The sequence below is a fragment of the Scardinius erythrophthalmus genome (genome assembly GCF_964197995.2).
Source record: "Scardinius erythrophthalmus genome assembly, chromosome: 16".
In the NCBI taxonomy this organism is placed as follows: Eukaryota; Metazoa; Chordata; class Actinopteri; order Cypriniformes; family Leuciscidae; genus Scardinius; species Scardinius erythrophthalmus.
Genome location: NC_138236.1, coordinates 6,809,482 through 6,830,126, shown reverse-complemented (window position 1 = coordinate 6,830,126; position 20,645 = coordinate 6,809,482). Strand labels below are relative to the sequence as shown.

The window sequence follows — 20,645 nt, the reverse complement described above, 5'->3', positions numbered from 1 at the left end:
AAAGCGCCTCTTGCCTTTTATTTGGCCATCATCCTGTTCAATCCTGTCTAACCCATCGCTGTCATCGTCCTGGAAAAGTTCTTTTGCATCTCATAATAAACGTTTGCTTCCCTTTTGTGTCCCTCTGCTCCGGTGCCTCGCTTTCCTCCAGGTTTGGTAATTCTTGAAGATATCTTAAACACACAAAAATGGATGCAGCGACAGAGAATCCCAATTGGAAGAGTGTGGGCGGAGCAAAGATGCCCGGCGAAGCCTTTACTGTTTTACCAATCGTGCTATGGCGAAGGCTTGACTGTTAATATTCATGAGGCAACGTTCGATTTGGAATGAACCTCTACGTCAGCACGGTCTATTTGATATTTAAAAACAAATTATTCGCCATTGGAACGGATGCACTAGACGTCAGCGTTGCATAATTAATATTCAGGAACTAAATCTTTTTCTCATTCAATGCCAGGAAATAATAGGTAGGCTGTTTGTAGATCATCAAGTTTCCCATGCTAAATAATAAAGAAACAACTTTCCCTGGCATTTAATAAACCTTCTAGAATAACGCTGAACAGAAAGTGACAAAAACCAATTGTTTTATTTTCCTGTACACAACACTGACAGGTGTATAATACATTCAAATTAAATCTTCCAAATATGTTTAGCCAGATAAATCCTAATCCAACATTTCAATTCTGTTATTCAGGAACCAAAACAACACCAGTGAAAGATAAGAACTCATCGTCAGCATCACCATGAACCAATGAATATTGAAGCATCAAGACCTGACCATTGGAAGGTCATGATGACACAACGTCAGTATGACCTTATGAATATTCATCTAAACCTTTGCCATAGTAGGACTCGAAATTTCATTGACATCCAGTCGAAAATCATAGTGAAAAAACGGACTGGAGTCTTTATTCGAGCAGGATCAGCCATAAATTCTAAAAATAACCTCAGAAGGGCTCCTTGCAGACTACAAGCATAGACCGATAATGCGTGGATTTATTACCACCTTCATGGAATACTACAACATCCTTTTAAGAATATTATAAGCTGCAAAATAAAACATCTACCTCATTTCAATTGAGAGCCAAATAAAACACCACTTAATTTAATCTTAATATTTATGTTTTTATGAATTAAATATTAATGAGATGATTCCTGATTCCATAATGGGATTATGATACGTTTATTTTACCACAGCAACATTTAGCATGACATCAATATCACATCAAACATTACTACATTATGTAATCGTTGTAATGCTTAGATCATTAGTCAAATATTTAAACCAATTTTAAGAATTTAAAAATTGTGTCTGATGAAGAGCCACTAGCCTCGAAACATCACCTGTGGTGAGGACATGAAATACATTTTTTTCTATTTTTAGAGCTGTGGTGTGCCAACTTTTCTTTCATTTTTTTATTTTTTCTTTAATATGTAGTAGAGCACCCTCATTTAGCTTTTTTGCCCGTTAGATTCAAATTTGTGTTGAATCTTTGTGGAACATAAAATGTAGGTACATCAGGTACTGATCTGTTCATTTCATAATGTTAATGAGTTATAAATTACAACCAAAGCACCTGTTTCTGACAATATTTATTCTCTCCATTCATCCTTTGGCTTGCAATGACTGCAACAGTTTTAAATGAGTGCAGATTGAGATGATAGGATTATAGACTAAAAAGGTGAAGTGTCTAATATCTCATTAGAGCATTAAGTCTTTGATAGGATGAGAAAAACAGCACACAGGTTTACATTAGCAAACAACTATACATAACACAAACACCATAAAACATCAGGTTTGCATTTAAAGTCTGTATGTAAACTTGCGAGAGACAATACTCAGCAATCTTACCATAGCAACTATTGAAGTCCACCATCAGATCTCTGCTTCTTTCAAATGCAGCCCACACTACATCAGCAAGAACACCTACAAGGGAAACTTGCTCCAAGGTACATTTATTAATTAATTTACAAATTGATAATAGTAGAAGGTGATGGAAACACATTTGGAACAGTCCTGTTCCCATTTACATCAATGCAAAGGGAACAAAACGTGAATATTCACAGATGAAGACATTGTTTTTATTGTTCATATTCAACCAATTATAAAGAGAGCAATTCTAGTATGATTTCCACGCTCAGAGTGTCCATGTAAAATTCTTTAGAAATATGCAGCAGTATGCTGAAAGTTCTTGTATATACCAAAACAAGTTTTAGTATGGAAGTAAAAGAGTGGAATATTCCGGAGCGTGTCCGTGTGTGGAGAACAGAAACCCATCCATCGAAAGCACTTCTTTAATTCATCTCTTACTCCACAACAGCCACCACATGTTTCTCCTTTTCTGTCAGCAGAGGAACCGATCCCGGCTTGCTGTGTTTGCGGACGTTTTGTTCCCTAAAACACACACGCAGAAGCAAAGACAATCAGAATGCCGATCAAACTCAAACATGGATTCATTTCCTTTCACTGCCAATACAATGGAGCCAAACGGCAAAAGATTTAAAGTTGAAGTGTCATTTTTCCATGTCTTTCCAAACAAGCCACAGTGAACATTGTTGAAACTGTTATGGCATGTAATGCAAAGGTGTTGCTGCAAATGACAAAATGTTCGTTTTTGAGTGAATTATACCTTTAACTCAGTTACAAAACCTGGATCAAGGATTGTTCAAGATAAACCTCTTAACATTTGGTGAAAGGAACTTACTTCCTGCGGCGGGCTTCTTTCATCTCCCGCTGCTCTCTCTTCTGTTTCAGGACGTCTCTGGGCAGGTGGCGGTGACGGGCGATGCGTCTCACCTGTGGGTGGTGCTGAAACTTCTCGATCAGCTTCTTGTTGTAGTTTGCGGCAGCTTTTTCTCGGGTTGAGAGCTGTGAGAAATGAGACTTGTGTCAATGGCATATATTACACACACACAAACAAAACACACACACCAGTGGCATGCAGTGATGTTCCAAAATTAGACTTTTCTTTTTAATAAATCAAATGTAAATTCATGTCCCAATTTCATTATGTTGTCACATTTACCTGGTTAAATAAACATAAAAAAATATTTTCTATTTTGTATTCATTAACTGTATTATGCAATTAATGTTCTTTTTATTAAAACCAATTAGTGTTGTTAAGCATTTTTACGTTTATTCCAAAATAATAACTATCTGCAGTAACAATTTAAACGATACATTTAATTTGTGAACTGATGTTCTTTTTAACAGTCAACTTATTTTCGGATCATCAGACATCAAGCTCGGTAAACACTGTCACAGACCTGATGTAACTTTAATTTCACCAAGCTGATTCCTCAAAATAAAAATAAAAACATTTATGTTTTCAGGCCATTTCTTTGAAGGCCAAGTTTGACATGAAATCGTGATATCTTAGTGGTTGAGTCTTTCCATTAAAGCTAAACTATCATTTTGATCATTCAGACCAATTTGCAAACGCGCATGAAAACAAGAGGTGGGATTTATCGCACAAACCAATCATATCCAACCATAAATACCAATCATAGCGCGATGAAAGGCATTGCCTCCTCTCACGTGACTTTCCCCCATTCATTCTCAATTACCCCCCACCAAACCCAGCGCATGCTTTAGGGGGTCTTGTAATATGGGTTATTATTTCTCATCCTATGTTTTGCCTCCTCGGAGGAAACGCCCCTGACACACACACTTTGCTAAAGTAGAAAAGATTCTGCTATGGGCACAACCTGCCTTCTAAATTAATTAATGTATACATTCCTTAGGAATGCACTTCATGAACGTCAGTAACACAACAGTGGCAGCAAAAATATGCAACATCTTGAGAAGTGTTTTTAGTTTGGCAATCAATATAAAGCAGCAGTTTTTTTCAGTTGAAGAAATGCACCAAAGTGCTCCTCATCTATCTCTCTATCATAAAATTTCTGCGGCTCCCGGGCTTGGCGCGTCTCACTCCACACCATTCCAAGGGCTTTTATTCTAATTAAAAGCAATGATTTTCTCAAATTCAATTTGTTTAGGGCAATCTAATAGCTGCTGATGCCATCAGAGCACTCGGGAGGAAAATCTGAAGGCCTGTTAACTCTTATTTATGAACTTCTTGACAGCGTTCACATGAGGGGGGAAAACAAACACGACACTGCGGTTTCCATGGAGACATCCCATCATAGAGCTATTGTATTAGTAGTCCTAAAAACCAAGCGAGTTAGCATTTCAGCCATCGGATCCCTCTGGAATTTCTATTTGATTTATTAATAAAATAACCTCAAATGTGAATTTTAAATGTGTTGTTGTTTCTTAAATTGCAAACAAGTTGCAACACAAGGATTAAACAAGAACGGATGAATACTTATCCAGCGACTTTTACTGTAATCAATGTCTTTACTGTTACCTAAAAACTACAAAAAAAAAAAATTTGGTTATTTAAATAAAGCTATCTAGAATGAAATTTACACATTAGACGGAAAACCTTCAACAAACTGAAATAAGTTTACGTGAACTAAAATGACTAACTGAAATTAAACAAAAACTAAATTTGTACTAATATTAGAAGCATAAAAAAAACGATGACAAAAGCACATAGCAAAATTATTAAAACTTAAATTAAAATGAAAAAGAATATTAATAAAAACTATATAAAAATATTATTAAAATAACACTGCAAATCAGAGTGTTTTCATATTTAGGATTGAAATAGATTCAGTCAGGTAAATGCCACACTACAAAAATGGGCTTCATATATAACACTTGTGCATTTGGCAGACACTTTTATTCTAAGTGACTTGCGCTGCATTCAAGGTATGCATTTTATCAGTTATGATGCATTCCCTGGGAATTAAACCCATGACCTTGGCGTAGATAGAGCTATACTCAACTATTTGAGATACAGGAATGCTTAATTCATTAAAAATGAACAGCAATTCAACAGAAAATTAGATACAAAGTAAATAACATTATAAGTAGACTTCAGGGATAAAACAAAAGGCAGTAAAACATGGCCCCTTTAATTGAAACAACAGACATATGACACTGTGATTGTAAAAAGCCACTTTTAGAGGGTCAACTTCATAAACAGTAAATTTTCATATTAATATAGTAAAATGGGCACTCGATCAAATGGCAAAGTAAAACAAAAACAAACCAAACCCAGCTCCAAAGAGCTTCCAGTCATCAGACTCTTGATTCAGCATCTGCTCCTTTAATTAAATACTCTCATGTGCCTGATAGTTTAATGTCTTCATTATTTTTCCTGCTTTAAGTGATTGGCTGATTCAAACTGCTGATAACTGCAGTGAGTGTCTGATCTCTTTAAGTGAAACGCATTAAAATAAATCTCTCTCTTAAAGTCCGGCGGGAGCCAAAAACTTGCCAATGCTGGACCGCATGAGGGAATCAGATGAACTAGAGCTGATACGAGATGATGGGTAGAAGAAACTACATTCACCTGGAGCAAAACCAACCTCTGCCTCAGCAGAGCAAAAAGCGTTGCTTCCACGTGAGGTTTATTTAAAGGGACCGCATTTGACAGTTATGTAACAATTATTTTTCCCCCTGACTTGAAATGGGGCTCCTTAACACAATGTCTTATTTTTAAGCAACTTTCAAGATCAGATACCATTAAAAGGCTGAAAAATATTTTAGCCGAACCATCCAGCACTGATCTATACTATTTTTTGACAGAGGGCAAAATTATTCGAGTTTCTTAACTATATGAACCATAAAAGAGGCTCAATCTTAAAGAACATCTATGGACATGTGCGGATTTCCTTGTAAGCAAACTTCACTTTATGAAATAGGTGTAGGCACTTTGGGGCCATTACTCCATTACAAGAGTTGCTTTGACAAGAGACATAAAACTCTAGAGCTTTTTCCTGGCCAGGTTTCAGACTGCCATAGAAGTGCTTAATGAAAGTGATTTGTGGATGTAATTCATTTTAAGTGCTTGGCAGGTGACCACAGGGCCAAATGTGGCCCATATTAACCACCTGAGTGCTTTTGCAACAAGTGAACACCCTCGCAAAACTCTACGATCACGAGGATGGAACCTGTAGTCAGTGAGTTAAAACCTCTTTTGGGTCTGTAATGCATATAAAATGGGATCAAGCGCTCACCAATCCGAGCTTCTCTGAGGCATTGGCCTTCCACAGCCGAATGTTCATCTCGTCGGAACCGCTCATGATGTATTTGTTGTCAGCCGACCATCTCACACTGATGACATGCTGCATACGTTTGGTGTGGTACACCTCCCTGAGGATTGTGGGAAATTACATGTAATGCCAGAAATTTGCTTTATGCACACACACTGCCCGGCCGAAAATGTATTGAAAGACTTTGGGATGTGCTGGAGGAGACTTTACAGAGTGCTTGACTCTTGCATTGTCAATACAAGAAAGATATTTACCAAAACAAAACATGGAAATAACATCACAACATTTATTTCCATCAAGAAGTGCATACATTTTTGGTCAAGATCTTATATTGACAATGCAAGAGTACAAAACTCTGTCTCCTCCAGCACATCCCAAAGACTTTCAATGAATTTTAAGGTCTGAATTTAAGATGCCAATTCATGTGTGAAAATGATTCTTCATGCTCCCTCCCAACCATTCTTTCATTATTTAAACCTGATGAATCTTAACATTGTCATCCTGGAATTTGACCATGATGCCAGTATGCTTAACACAAGGAGACATATCTGCTAATTGGGTCAGAAAAATAATCATGGGTTGCCTTTAAATTAAGTATTTTTGTTGCCCAACTGACAGATTTTTTTAATTGGTTTAAGCACTTGTTTTTTTTCTGAATTCAATATATTTTTCTTCTCACGTTAATGTATCTTGATTTAAGAAATGTTTGATATTTTTGAGAGAAAACAAGACAAACACATTTTTGCAGTGTTGTTCTTGTTTTAAGCAAAAAAATTAATTTAGTTCAATTTCAAAAGACTTCAAATACTTTTGCATCTCAAGCAACTGTGTCAGGGTTTCTGCACATTTTTTTAAGTCAAATTTAAGACTTTTTAAGACCTTTTTAAGACCCGAAGAAATCAAAATTAATACCATGCATTAGGGGGTGTGCAATATTGACAAAATATGTCTCGATCGATATTTTCAAAGTTTTGTGGGTAATAATTAGATAATATTTTACTGATTGTGTTTTTGTGCTTGGTGCCATGGCTGGTTTAGGCCTGTTTTTGATAGCTGACTGACGAAGATATTCATTTTTTTCATATTCTATGGAGTGGTCAGTTCACAGCAGTGACAGAAATTAACATTTTTTATTAAGGGGTAATATTTGCCATCTTAAATTGATTTCCAGTGGCATTTTCACCTATATATTGACATGTGTGGATGTATGCATCACCTTTTATGTCAAATTCTAACATTCAAATTAACTTCTATTAGAATAATTACACAATACCACTGTTACCAGTCAAATTAAATCATTAAATCAAAATCCATCTTTGCAGTGCAGAGGTGACACAGAAGCGGCATCAGATCTGGCATTAATATATTTACACTGCATTTAAATACTGCATAAATAAAGCTATGAGATTGTTAAATATGAACCATTTCTAATTTTAACATTCTAATTAAAAAGTACTCTAAATGTGAATCTAAAGCTGCCAGTAGGTGGCGGCAAGTCACTGTTTTAATAAATGAGTTGAGGGAGTCATTCATTCAACCAATTCGTTCAAACGGCTGATTCATTCGGGAAGCAAGTGATTGTTCATTGAATCATTAAATTGATTCGTTCAAAACGCGGATTCCAGTAAAAAATTCATCGCTGTCTGTTGCATTGAGACTCTGCTATGGCTTCAATTTGAAATTCTCGTGAATTTCAGAAACAAACAATATTGACAATACTGTTTATAAAATTTAACTCACAATGTTAATTTATTGTTAATTTAACTGTTATATAAATAAATAATCACATTTGCAATTGTGCACGGGAAAATGGAAGTCTTGCTGATGTGATATTGTAGGTCTATGATAACAACATAATATGATATAAATATGAGACAAAAACTCATGGGAACATAGCCTACCTAACGTTATAACTGCACACATCACGCAGTGAAAGCACGAGAGACAAAAGCGATGTCAGCTCGCAGTGCCTCGTACATCGTTAAAACAATGATTACAATATCATAATAGACAATACACATCGCACACCACTGCGAACATAAAGACTGAACTTAGAACTGAACTGACATTTACCAACTCACTTCTCCTTCTCTCCTCCTGTTTCGCGCGTGCAGGAGACGGACGTAACGCTGCCGCGAATGACGCGAAATGTCACGTGAACAAGCAAATCCACGAAGAAAGAATAATAAATAAAAAAGGTACGCTAATTAGATGGTTCTAATTTAGAAAACATTTAGATATGTTTAAGTCAAATTGCCATCTAAAATTTAAGACCTTTCATAAGTAAAAATAAGACTTTTTAAGACTTTTAAAGGCCTTAAATTTTAAAAATCTAATTTAAGACTTTTTAAGGATCCGCGGACACCCTGCTGTGTATTGATTTAAGGATGTATAGTTGTACAGGAAAATAAAACAAAAAATTTGAGATGCATGCAACATTTAACACCACTTTATGAATTTAAGACTTTATAAAAATACAAAACACTTTCTCCACGACATTACAGATCTCGTTAGCCTTTCCGCACCACACTCACCTGCTGTGGCCTTTGTCTTTCTGAAAGATGCGAACAGTTTTGTCAAAGCTGGCGGATACAAACTCCCTTCCTGTAGGTGAATAATCCACATCCAGCACAGCGGATACATGATCCATGTGCACAGTCACAGGAACATCCAGATGCCTTATGTCATATGTATAAAGACTGTGGAAGAAACAGAAAAAGGTGACATGATTTATTTACTCATTTCATTTTTAATGTAAAGGTTTACACTCAAATGAACTCACTTATAATCTTCATTGGCACAGGTAAAATAAAACGCTTCCATTGGGTTCCAGCAAAGTGTGTTGCTTCTCAATTGCATGATAACCTGAAACAGTGTCATTTCATTGTGGTCATTAATGGAACTATTCGGCCATGCAGTTGAAAAGTAGAAGTTGTGGGTGAAAAGTAAAAACATTGCAGACCTTTCTGAGTGGTGCAGATTCTCTGGTGTCATACAAGACTACACTTCTGTCTGATGCGCAGCTGGCGAGAAGTTCGGTCTGCAAAGGACAATGGGACAATTACTGGTGATAAATGAAATTAAAGAAATGTGTGGCATTTGATGTCTAAACTACTCAATAACTTCCATTAACCCCTTGGATGGTAAAAACCTCCCTGTTTTGCCTCATGACTCATTTAAATCAATACACTCCTGGGCAAAAAATAAATAAATGGGCAAAGAAAAAGCCCAAAATGGCTAAACACTAAGCTTTTAATTGCCTTAACGACAAATTATTGGCCTGGAAATTAGTAAAATTTAAGCAAATGCACTACTTAAAAATCCACTGCTGTCTCAGAAAATCATCAAAGACTGAATTAAGTTTTTGGCAGAATATGGGAAGTGTGTGTGCGGAACCTTTTAGCTGCTGGTGTTGGTGAGCTGCTTCACTGTGAAAAGTCATTTAATGCTTTGGAGTACTGGAGAATATTGCAGAATAGCTTGCTTCCCACAAATGAGGAATGATCAGATGTTATTGTTCAGCAATGCTCCTGCCCAAATTGCGAAGACAACCAAGAAGTGGCTTGAGAACAAGTTCATCAGGCTGGTGTTTTGGCCTGGTCAGAGTCCAGATTTGAACCCTATAGTGATTATTTGGTCTCACATTAAACTCAAACGAACTGGGAAACATCAACTACCAAAGAACGGTTTGAAGCCATTATAACATTGAGTGGCACAACACTGACTCTTCCTTCTGTAAAAAGCTGTCTGCAAGTCGGGAAGGCTATTCTGCGCTAAGTTACTTTATCTACAGTGTTTGTGAATTCTTGCTAGTTTCCTGAGCAGTGATTTATGATTAAAATGTTTAAGTCTATTAAAAGACCACTAAATATTTTGCAATTTTTGGCTTGGCCCATTTTTTGTCTAGGAGTATACATATTATGAGGGTCCACAGATTTAAACTGAAATTAAGTTGAATTTGTTGCTCACCTCCACAGGGTTGTAGCGGACGGAGCTGAAGCTGTCCACACCCCAGCTGAAGGAGCGGATGGGACTGCTTCTCTGCTCATCCCAGATATCCACAGTCTGCCCACAGGTTGCGAACGTGCCCTCTCTATGGTGGTGGTCAATGCCAGTGAACACCGCCTGCGAAACACATCAGACCTGTTAGAAGCTGAAAACATGAGCTGAGCTCCTAAAGTACACAACCTTAAAAGTATGTGCATATTAAGGGTGGGCACTGGGCAATATACCGGTAGACACGATTAACTGGTAGATATTTGTCAACCGGTAGAGATTTTGGACTATCGTCTTTATGCTCACTGTTGCTGTGCTGCACGGTCACGAAAGCTTATCGTTTGCCTGCTTTTTTAAATGGATAGTTAATCAAAAATGAAAATTCCCTCATTAATTACTCGCCTTCCTGTCGTTCCAAACCCGTAAGCCTTTCGCTCATCTTCGGAACACAAATGAAGATCTTTTTAATGAAATCTGAGAGCTTTCTGCCCCTCCATTGACAGCTACGCAACTACCACTTTGACGCTTCAAAAAGTTCATAAAGAGATCATAAAACTAATCCATATGAATTGAGCGGTTTAGTCCAAAATTTTCTGAAGAGACTCAATCGCTTTATGATGAACAGATTGAATTTAGGCTTTTATTCACATAAACATTCATCAATCAGTTTCGGTAAATAGAAGCATGTTCGCTTGATGTGCGAGAACCAATGAGGTTCATTCTCATGTTACACATCACGATTGAGCTTCCGCAAGAACCAGTGAAGTTAATTCTCGTGTTACGAAGCACATTGAGCAAGAAGCGATGAGGTTTGTTCTCACGTGTCAAGCAGGTTCGGTTGAGCTTCTGTTGATGTTCACTGATCAATGTTTATATGTGAATAAAAGCCTAAATTCAATCTGTTCATTTTATAAAATGATTGAATCTCTTCAGAAAATTTGGACTAAACCGTTCAATTCATATGGATTAGTTTAACGAAAGACAACTAATTTCGCTATATGCACGTGCTGTGTGTGTAAACGTAAACACGTGAAGCCGCTGCTCATAAAGCGCGTGAAGCAAGTTTATGCCGTCTAATAACCCTTTTCCACCAAGGCAGTGCTGGTGCCGGTTCGGAACCGGTGACTACTCGTGAACCAGTTCTTTGTGTTTCGACAGCCAAAGAACCGGTTCTCGGCCAGGAAAATTGGTTCCAAAGCGGCACCAACTCTTTGCTGGACTAGAACCGTTCTTTTACCACGTCATGCTTACGTCGGGGGCTGGGGCGGGGTTATTATCGAACTTCTTCTCGAACGTAACCTCCGTCTATAGTAATCCAGAAGTGCAGCACAAATGTGTTCTAAACGTCTTCTTCTGACCCCAATATAGGATCGCAAAGCCAGGAGAAACATTTGCAGAAAGACGATGTAGTAATTGCCATTGTAATTGTTATGCATGAAGTTGGCGAAAGCGTTTCTGGGAAAGCTAAGACGTAAGGCAACGTATACAGTGGCGTAACGACGTCGTTCGCTGGGCTCTCTAGTCAGTGGAAAAACAAACAGGTTCTGAGAAGGTTCGCAAGTTGAACCAACTTTGAACCAGCACCAGTTCCGAACCAATTCTTTTTTGGTGGAAAAGGAGTATAATTGGGCTTAATGGGTTAAATACACATATTTGTGTGTCAAAATGACCATCTTTGCAAGTAAACAGTCAATTTTGTCTTAAGTGAACGTTACCAGTTGAGAAAGAAAACGCACAAATATATTGGATCCGTGCATTCAGTCTTAAAGTGACAGCAGCCAAATATACCTGCTGTCGTCTGTGTCATTAATGTTAATCGAACAAAAACATTTAAAATCTCTCACTGCTCTTGACTAAATAATTTTTTTACTTTAGTAAGAATAAATGTATATTTAATTTACACAGAGAAGACTATGCAGTGTTTTCTATACATGTGATTACTTACAATTTATGCGCATTTCTTTATCAGGTAGGTCCATTTCATTTGTGTCTTTGTTCTATTGTATTTTGTTTTTCTATAAGCTAGCAATTACTTCCTTTGTTCTACTTGTCTTCAGTAAGCTTGAGATTTAATTTTTAACTATAGGTTGATATTAGTTTTTGTGATATTTAAAATGGTTACAAGAATTATGAAACGTGTGTGTGTTTGTGTGTTTATAAAATCCTAAAAAAAAAAATATGTAAGCTGAAACTGTACCTTCCCCAGAATTGTGTTAATTGGTTCCTCCCGAACTCCATATCCTGGTGCTTCCATGTTCCACTGTTTGATGGTCTTGTCATCTCCTACCTATTTCACAGAATCACATAAGTGCACAATCACTTACTAACTGGATCGTCTTCATCTGTATAAATCAGGAAGAACACTGAATATGCAGGATGAAAATACCGTGAAAAAGGAGGTGCCACAAAAGCGGGAGCACATTCCTCGTACAAATCCTTCATGAGCCTGAACTGTCCTCATACACTCCCGCTTAGGAAGGTTCCACACTTTCACCTGTCAGAAAATAATCATGAATCCACTCATCCATCCTGAATCTAGATGATCATTTACACACTCCTTGGATTAACTGGTAAAGTAACTGCAAAATGTAAGTTAATTCTATGTGCCCCTGGTGTTGTTGTTTACTGTATTATTGAATGTTGGGCGTGCACGTTGTTCTTGTATGGTAACTCACTGATTCTTGGGAATTTGGATAAAACATGTCCCACGAAGAAAAGTGCTAATTCTGTTGGAAATTAATAACATTTTCATGAATAAAAAGAATCAAGGTTATAATCAGAGGGTCCTTTGCACATATGTAAGGTTATTTTATAGGTTTATTTTTAATTTGTATTAATTTAATGATTATATGCTGGCCCATTGCCTACAAAATCAGTTGTCCTCGGATAGGAGATAATCATTTCAACTTGATTAAAAAAACAAAACGTAATAATTAAATTGAAAAATATCTTTACCACATGAAAGAGTACAAAGTAAATATTGTTCAAACCTCACTGTTTGTAGTTTTTAATACATATTACAATTATTTTGTGGTTGCTCAAAATGTGTCCCACATATTCGTCACCACCGTCAGATATTTATAAAAAGCAATAAAATCAGGCAACTACAAGGTCAACTTAATTCCTGGGGACCCCATTTTCAAACCTTCAACTCTTCTGCATGCTTCAAGATCACTCAAGCTCCTGTAAGTTTGCTAATTTCTCTTAGACTTGTTCATATTTTTGGACACTGCTACTGTCACAACCATAACATGTCAACACCGTCTCTTTTGTATAAAAAAATATTAGATTAGATTATGACATAAATGTATACTTTTTAAGAAGAGGTCTGAAGTAGATAGCAACAGAGGGAAAAAAAGATGGCTAATGTGAACAACTCATGCATATCATGTGAAAGAGTATAGATTTTGTCACCACCGTCATACGTCACCACCATCAGGTTTTCTGTCTGACGGTGGTGACGTACAGTCTGACGGTGGTGACAAAAACCTCCAAATGATCCTCAACGAAGGCTAGAATATAATTGTTGATCACAATAAATACCAATATGGCCTGTAATGTTTCATTAACCTGTTTTATATTTGTATTTATGTAATTCTCCCTATATTTCTTACATACAGGCCTACACCGCATGCTACTATTAAGCAATATAGCACGAGTGAGAGTGAGGATGTTCGTGGATATCCATGAACATCCTCACGAACACAAGTTTCTCTAAAACGCCTTGGACGTTTCTCTGCAGTTAGCATGCCAATTGCAGGCTCCCTCAAAACTTGCGACATCTGTTGCAATGTGCTGTGTGATGAAACTGCACATTTTAGAGTGGCCTTTAATTGTGGCCAGCCTAAGGCACACCTGTGCAATAATCATGCTGTCTAATCAGCATCTTGATATGCCACACCTGTGAGGTGGATGGATTATCTCGGCAAAGGAGAAGTGCTCACTAACACAGATTTAGACAGATTTGTGAACAGTATTTGAGAGAAATAGGCTTTTTGTGTACATAGAAAAAGTATGAGATCTTTGAGTTCAGCTCATGAAAAATGGGGGCAAAAACAAAAGTGTTGCGTTTATAATTTTGTTCAGTGTAATTAGACCGGACCTAACTGCGGTATAACCATTGGTAACCTTCCCTCTCTCTCAATTCACTATTATGCCATGTACATTTGGCTTACGTCATTTGGGATGCACATAGTGCACCTACTACCTACCTATATAGCACATACAATATCCCTTGTAGGCTATGCATCTCCCATGACTAAAGCCAAATGAAAATGGCATGACAACATTTAACCAAATCTAACATTCACTGTAATTCCCCCCCCCAATTTCATAGTCATTACTCTAGGTCAACTTTGACTTTGTGTATTTTAGGAAGTTATGGCTAGGTAGCAGCTATCTGTGGAGGAGAAGAAACAGGGAATATCAAAAGAAGCGGAGAGAGATAATACACAGTGAGGAAGAGTTAAAACAGAACTCGGCAACTCTAGTAATTTCTTCGCTGATCTTCACTTTTGTTGTCGCGTGTTTTCTCAAAGAGCTCCCCCTACAGCTGTGGGCCGTATATTTCACAACACAGTCGTAAAAAAAAACTCACTTGAGGCACCCTCCTCCCCCTTTCTACCACTGCTCACGTGCATATGTTATTATCGTAGCCGGCCAACTTTGTCGTGTGGAGCTATGTCTACCGAGGTGGGTAATACATCATACACAGTATCATATGGCATGTGTTTATGTCGAATTGCCGTAAAGCAGTTCATGTTTCTCGCTTCTCGTTCTCGCTTCTCACGAGACTTCCAATTTGGGGGGAGCGGGGAAAGTCACCAATATCACCAGAACAGGTTGTTTAACCATCCAAATTATTTCTAGACAGTTTTATTAAGTTAAAAAAGTTGCCAAGTTCTCCTTTAAAGGAGGAATACCTCAGAACGGAAAGGCAAAGATGGAAGAAGAGGGTGGAGGAAGGAAAGCTAAAAAAATAGCAATGACTTGAATGAAAGGGAAAAGAGAAGTCAGAGAAAGGCTTGGAAACATAGACAAAAAGTATCAAGAGAACGTAAGAGAAAGGGCTCAGATCACCTAGAAACTCCCCCAAACAGTCCGTTGGATCAGGCCATACTCGATCCAGCTCGGAGTAGGCAGGCTAAATGTTTATCACAGTGCTCAGGATTGTTATTTTTTGGACCAAATAGTTAAATAAAGTTGATAAGCAAGAAGCCATTGACTTGAGTTGTATAAATTTTGTAATTGTATGTTGTAATGAGGCCACTGTCACCACCGTCAGTTCTAAAGTCACCACCGTCAGAGGGAGTTTTATTTGTTTTAAATGAATATGCTTACAATATGTTTCTTCAGTGCTGTTGAGTTATTAAAGTAATGTTATCTTTTAATACAAAAAATATGTTTGTTAAATAAAAAAACATAACTTTTTCTATTTAGGCTTAAAATAAACGTTGTATGATGTTAGATCTTTTAAAGGGGTACACGTGAAACAGAATAAAACATGAAAAAAAGTGAATATTTAACACTTAACAGCAAATATGTGTACTAAGAATGCCAGATAATGATTTAAAAACTCTAAATACATATTAGACCAAATAAATAAAAAATGATTTGCTTTTTATTGTGTCTGACGGTGTTGACAAAAACAAAGTAATAACTGGAAAAACGCCTATTTTATGAAAAAAATACAAAATGAGGAGGTTGCACCGATATATTGCTGAACAGCCAAGACCTTGGTCAATAATAATATATCTTCAGATTTTGTAATTTTACTAACTTTTTATTTTCAAAATTAAAACCTGTTTTATCCAAATTCCCAAGAATCAGTGAACTGTAAACATCTTGACAGAACATGCTCAATTAAAGAGCCTAATACCAAGGTAAAGGCTTTACCTCCCCATCACAGGCACCAGATAAGACTGTTGAAAGACTTTTGGAGTGTTTGACGATGCAGCTGATGCCATCTCTGTGCCCATCTAGTGAAGCCACAAAGGGTTTGGCAAACACCCTCTCAAGTTTAGTGGCATTCAGGGCTCTGGTATATTCCCTGGGTACCTCAAAAGGATGTAGGGTCGGGTCATAGTTCCTAGGCACTAGATAGGGAACACACTCAAGTTAGTATACTTCCTAATACAACACCACCTTCATATAATCACTTCATGTTTACATACCTCTCTGTATATCTCTGGTTGTCTCTCGAACATAATCGTCCGGGTTTCTACAAAGCACTTTAACTTTCATCCCAACTGATTATAAGATTAAACCCCAAACAAATCTTGACCAGATCTGCAGCGTTCAGAGAAATGTAGGACCATGTGTTTGTATGACGTAGCGCGCACGAATGTGACGTCAGACATCCGGGTGCTGCAAATGTTTTTAAAAAAACATTTTTAAATAAACCTTTGCTTTTCATTATTGTTTAACGATATACTCAATTTCATAGACGCAAAAGTGTTTATTTATAATATATTTAAATATTTAACATAAGTATATTTATTGTTTTGATAGAGAAATCAAACAGTAGAACAACTTCCAAAAAAATACTGGAGGGTATATAGCGGCGTTATGTCTGACGTCTAAATAGAAAATTATTATTTTAAAACATTTTATCAAGTGACTATCAAGTCAGAAATTAAAAGACTACATTTTCACCTTGTAGAAAATATCGTCCACGCAAACGGCGCTATCACGTGGTACACGTTGTTTTTCTAAGCATTGTATCATGATTGACCAAACAGAGTCGTTTGTTGAAGACAGACGTTTTTTTTAAAATACCTTAAAATGCGTTTTTAAGAGTCAGTTTTCCCTTTTTTGTATCAGAAACAAGTCAATTTGAAATGAATAGATGAAATATTATGCTTCTTAGCAAAAAAATCGTGCTGAGATTTAGATGCGACTTAAAGGAGGATTGGGCTTTTTGAGCCACAATGCGCCCTCTAGAGGCATAACATTTATGTCTCATTGGATTCAGCTTCCTTCTCATGAAAGGATATTACGTTTTTTGATCTATGGTTTTGATATACGAACAAATTCCTGCTCACAAAAAAAAAATTCTGGAATGTTTGCGCAGTTGCTTTGACGATCACGTGTTCCATTACGTGCTTCATGAGTGTGTGAGGAGAGTCTGCAGTGAGCCTGACTGACACGCGTGTTTTTATCATGGAGATTCTGGGCAGCACTTTTGATGATTCTGTGTTTGAGGAATCACGGAACAGAGTCTCGGCTGCTCTGCCCACCTACGAGCCCAAACTCTGCGAACCTCTGGTGGGTATCACACTCGACACTTACAAGAAACTACTGATACCATGGTAAAGAAATGGTAACGTTACATGTTCCCCACTATTTACATAGCATTTTACTTTCACTCTGTTACTTAAAAGACAACCATGGCATTACTACAGTACCATGTTAGTATGTGAGAATTTTGATCAGTAATATTTCACCTAATTATAATCATGAATTAAATATGTGCTGATGTTAACTTAACGTACTATATAACATTGGTTATAATTATATATGATTTATTATGATAATTATCCTAACGTATAATTATGCAGGTGTTTCTGAAGCGTTCACACGGTCATGGAAAACACAGGAATGCTAGGAAAACATACATACACCCACACACATACATTCTTTGTGTTATGTGCATGTTATGTGTGTTGAATGTTGCTCCTGGTGTAGTCTGTGAAAAAATATATGAGAGAATATAAATATATAAGTGCCTTTTCAGGTATTAAATAAATAATACAAAATTCTGCTAGTTCACATTTTTCTTTGTTTTATCGTATCTAGTGGTTTTGTGCAGATGGAAATGTCGAGGATGCATTAGAAGAACAGAAATCCCTCAAGTTTCGAGGTGATCTGGCCTACAGGAGGAAACGGTATCAGGTATAAAGAGCTGAATTCAGCATTTGCTCTCACTGTTATCTGATTCATGAGCTCATTTGTCAGTTGTGTCAATGACAGGTGGCTCTGGATGAGTATGTATCCTGCCTCTCTCTGGTACCTGAAGGAAACGCATCAGTGAAGAGAGATGTGCTCGAAGGGATCGCACGATGCTGCTGTCATCTGGGGAAAAAAGAAGAGGCTCTAAATGCCTGTGAGAAACTGGTAAATATATTAAATCACTAACTCCAACTTCTGTTTATCCTTTCGCTGATTTATTGTGTTTTATTGACAGAGGACAGAAGTATCCAACACCTGTCACCTCACCTGTGTCCTTCAGCTGGAACTGAGTATTCATGATCACTACAGGGAGCTGACAAACAGCATCTCCAGCCTGCAGCAGCTGTGCTGCCTTCATCCGTATCATCCATGGCACTGGCTGAACCTGGCCATGAGCTTCCAGAGACTCCTGGAGTCTGATAGCGGTCCAGAGAGATCCAGCACTGAGGAAGAACACGAGAAGCAGCGGGGGACAAATAACATTTTAGCACTAAAGACCATCATGTGCTTGATTAGAACAAGGTACTGTATGTCAACAACAAGAGAACTGGCTGTGTATTTATTGACTTGAATGTTAATAGATTAATTCATTCAGTGCTGAGTTTGTTCATCTTGTGATATTCGTCAGGCTGCTAATTGAAATCCTGCGGATTCAGCAGTTCTCATTCGTTCTGGAGAACAGCCAGAGGGCTCTACAAGACATTGAGGAAGCTCTACATGCTCTGCAGCCAACGGAGAAAATGATTCAAACAACCTCTGAGGTCAGACAACAATAACCACTTTAATAGAGAGAAAAAAACATTGTGTGTGTATAATATATTGGTAAACATATAAGTAAGGAATAATTGACGGCCTGAAGTCAATTATTCCGCTTATACTACAGTTGCCACACCTCGAAACATTGTTCAGATTATGTATTTCAAGAAGTTTTTGTCATTAAAACGCTCTTGTATGTAGGTCTAATTTCTTACGCATCTAATCCAATGCCTCCGTTGCTAATTCCAAAACGTCATTTTAGAGTTAGTAACGGAGGTTTGAGCCACTGATAGCAGACTAATGCTGGGGACACACGACTAGCTGACACATTCTCTGACTGTTTTCATCGACTCCAGCAGATTTTAAACACCGACTTTGAACACAGACTGAACGCGCTGAACACGCGTTTGGGCATGATCAGTCATGCGTATCAAATTACATTCATAACCGGCCTTAAAGTGTGTCCCCAGTTATTAATGCAGTTATTAGAGAGAGATGTTACGATAATGAGACAGAAAAGCATGTGCGTCAAATCGTCAATATTATTATTTATTTATTTATTCAATTCCTTTTAATTAATTCGAATTCATTCTTTTTTTTTTTCTATTATTGACAGATGACAGACTAGCCAAATAAATGAAACACAAAGCCCTTTTAACAAGTAGGCCTATCAATAATTATTTATTTGTTTATCTGCAATAATAATCCGTGCTGCAGGACTATCCATTTATTTAGCCTATATTCAGTTTAGTTTTCTATTGATTATAGATAGGACTATATACTTTATTTATTCAAATTAAACCGCATGTTTCCATTGATTGTGAAGCTAGACACTGAAAATTCCAGATCAAGCGCATGTAGCTAAATGTTTTTTCTTGTTATGAATTGTATCCAATTTTCCGTTATTACCGTTAACTACGCAAAGTGATATGGAACTGCAATGTGGTCAAGACCTGCCTGGAACTACTTTAGCCGTGCGTTTCCCTGAAAATAATGCACACCTTAGAACGTTCGTCAACCAATCAGATTCAAGCATTCAACGGCCCTGTAGTATAAAGTATATATAACACATACACATATATAGTGAATGTGTGTGTTTGTGTTTAAGCAGACATTAATCCAGTCTTCTGTCAAGTGATTCTTCAGGAATCATTCTAATATACTGATAATTTTTTTTTTCAATTTTAATAATTTTAGTACAATGACAATATAAGAGGCAATTATTTAACCTTTAATTTTTTATTATTTGATTTAGAAAACAAAATGTTGTATTAATAATGTAAGATTTTAAGAAAGTGTCACTCAGAAGAGTGACATTCCTTTGAAAGGTTTTCTGAATCAACAAAGTGAATCCAACTCATTGTAATGCATAAAACACAAGCCAGTTTATTCTCTACATTTATACATATCGGAATTACACATTACAATCCATGGTCTCACATTAGAAACTGATTTTATTTATTCTGATGAAAAATTAGGTGATGGCAGAAGACCTCAATCCGGAGAAGATGAGGGAGGAAAGCCAAGATGGAGAGAGTTTATCGGGCCTTTATATTAAAGACTTTGATGACAGGTGGTGGAATAAACTCCACACTAAACTGCAGGAGGAGACGGCAGCTTGATCCATGCACAGAAAGCTGGAGGAGATTGTACATTTACAAATGAATATATATGTTTTATTGGAGTTACATGCTTTTACAAAGCACAATAAAGCATCTGCTAATTCAAGCAATAAGCACATACTTATTTACAGCATCACATTGTTTACTAAAACTAAGCATCTCAATAACCTGCTCTAGCACCAGTGGGAAGCTTCA

General features: G+C 37.1%; 2 protein-coding genes across 2 annotated transcripts; one reads left to right on the top strand and one right to left on the bottom strand.

Moving 5' to 3' along the window:
* Positions 1-568: 568 nt before the first annotated feature.
* Positions 569-16,475, bottom strand: dcaf13 (ddb1 and cul4 associated factor 13). Its single transcript, XM_081388329.1, has 11 exons — positions 16,296-16,475; positions 16,018-16,217; positions 12,509-12,616; positions 12,320-12,409; positions 10,096-10,251; positions 9,089-9,166; positions 8,909-8,991; positions 8,661-8,825; positions 6,091-6,226; positions 2,706-2,869; positions 569-2,395 (listed from the first exon to the last, which is right to left on the bottom strand). Exons 1-11 carry the CDS (start codon positions 16,363-16,365, stop codon positions 2,308-2,310), a joined length of 1,338 nt encoding a protein of 445 aa, XP_081244455.1. The 5' UTR covers positions 16,366-16,475; the 3' UTR covers positions 569-2,307.
* Positions 16,476-16,860: 385 nt separating this feature from the next.
* cUnh8orf76 (chromosome Un C8orf76 homolog) lies at positions 16,861-20,644 on the top strand. Its single transcript, XM_081388605.1, has 6 exons — positions 16,861-17,388; positions 17,920-18,015; positions 18,094-18,237; positions 18,308-18,594; positions 18,701-18,833; positions 20,307-20,644. Exons 1-6 carry the CDS (start codon positions 17,284-17,286, stop codon positions 20,448-20,450), a joined length of 909 nt encoding a protein of 302 aa, XP_081244731.1. The 5' UTR covers positions 16,861-17,283; the 3' UTR covers positions 20,451-20,644.
* Position 20,645: the final 1 nt, after the last annotated feature.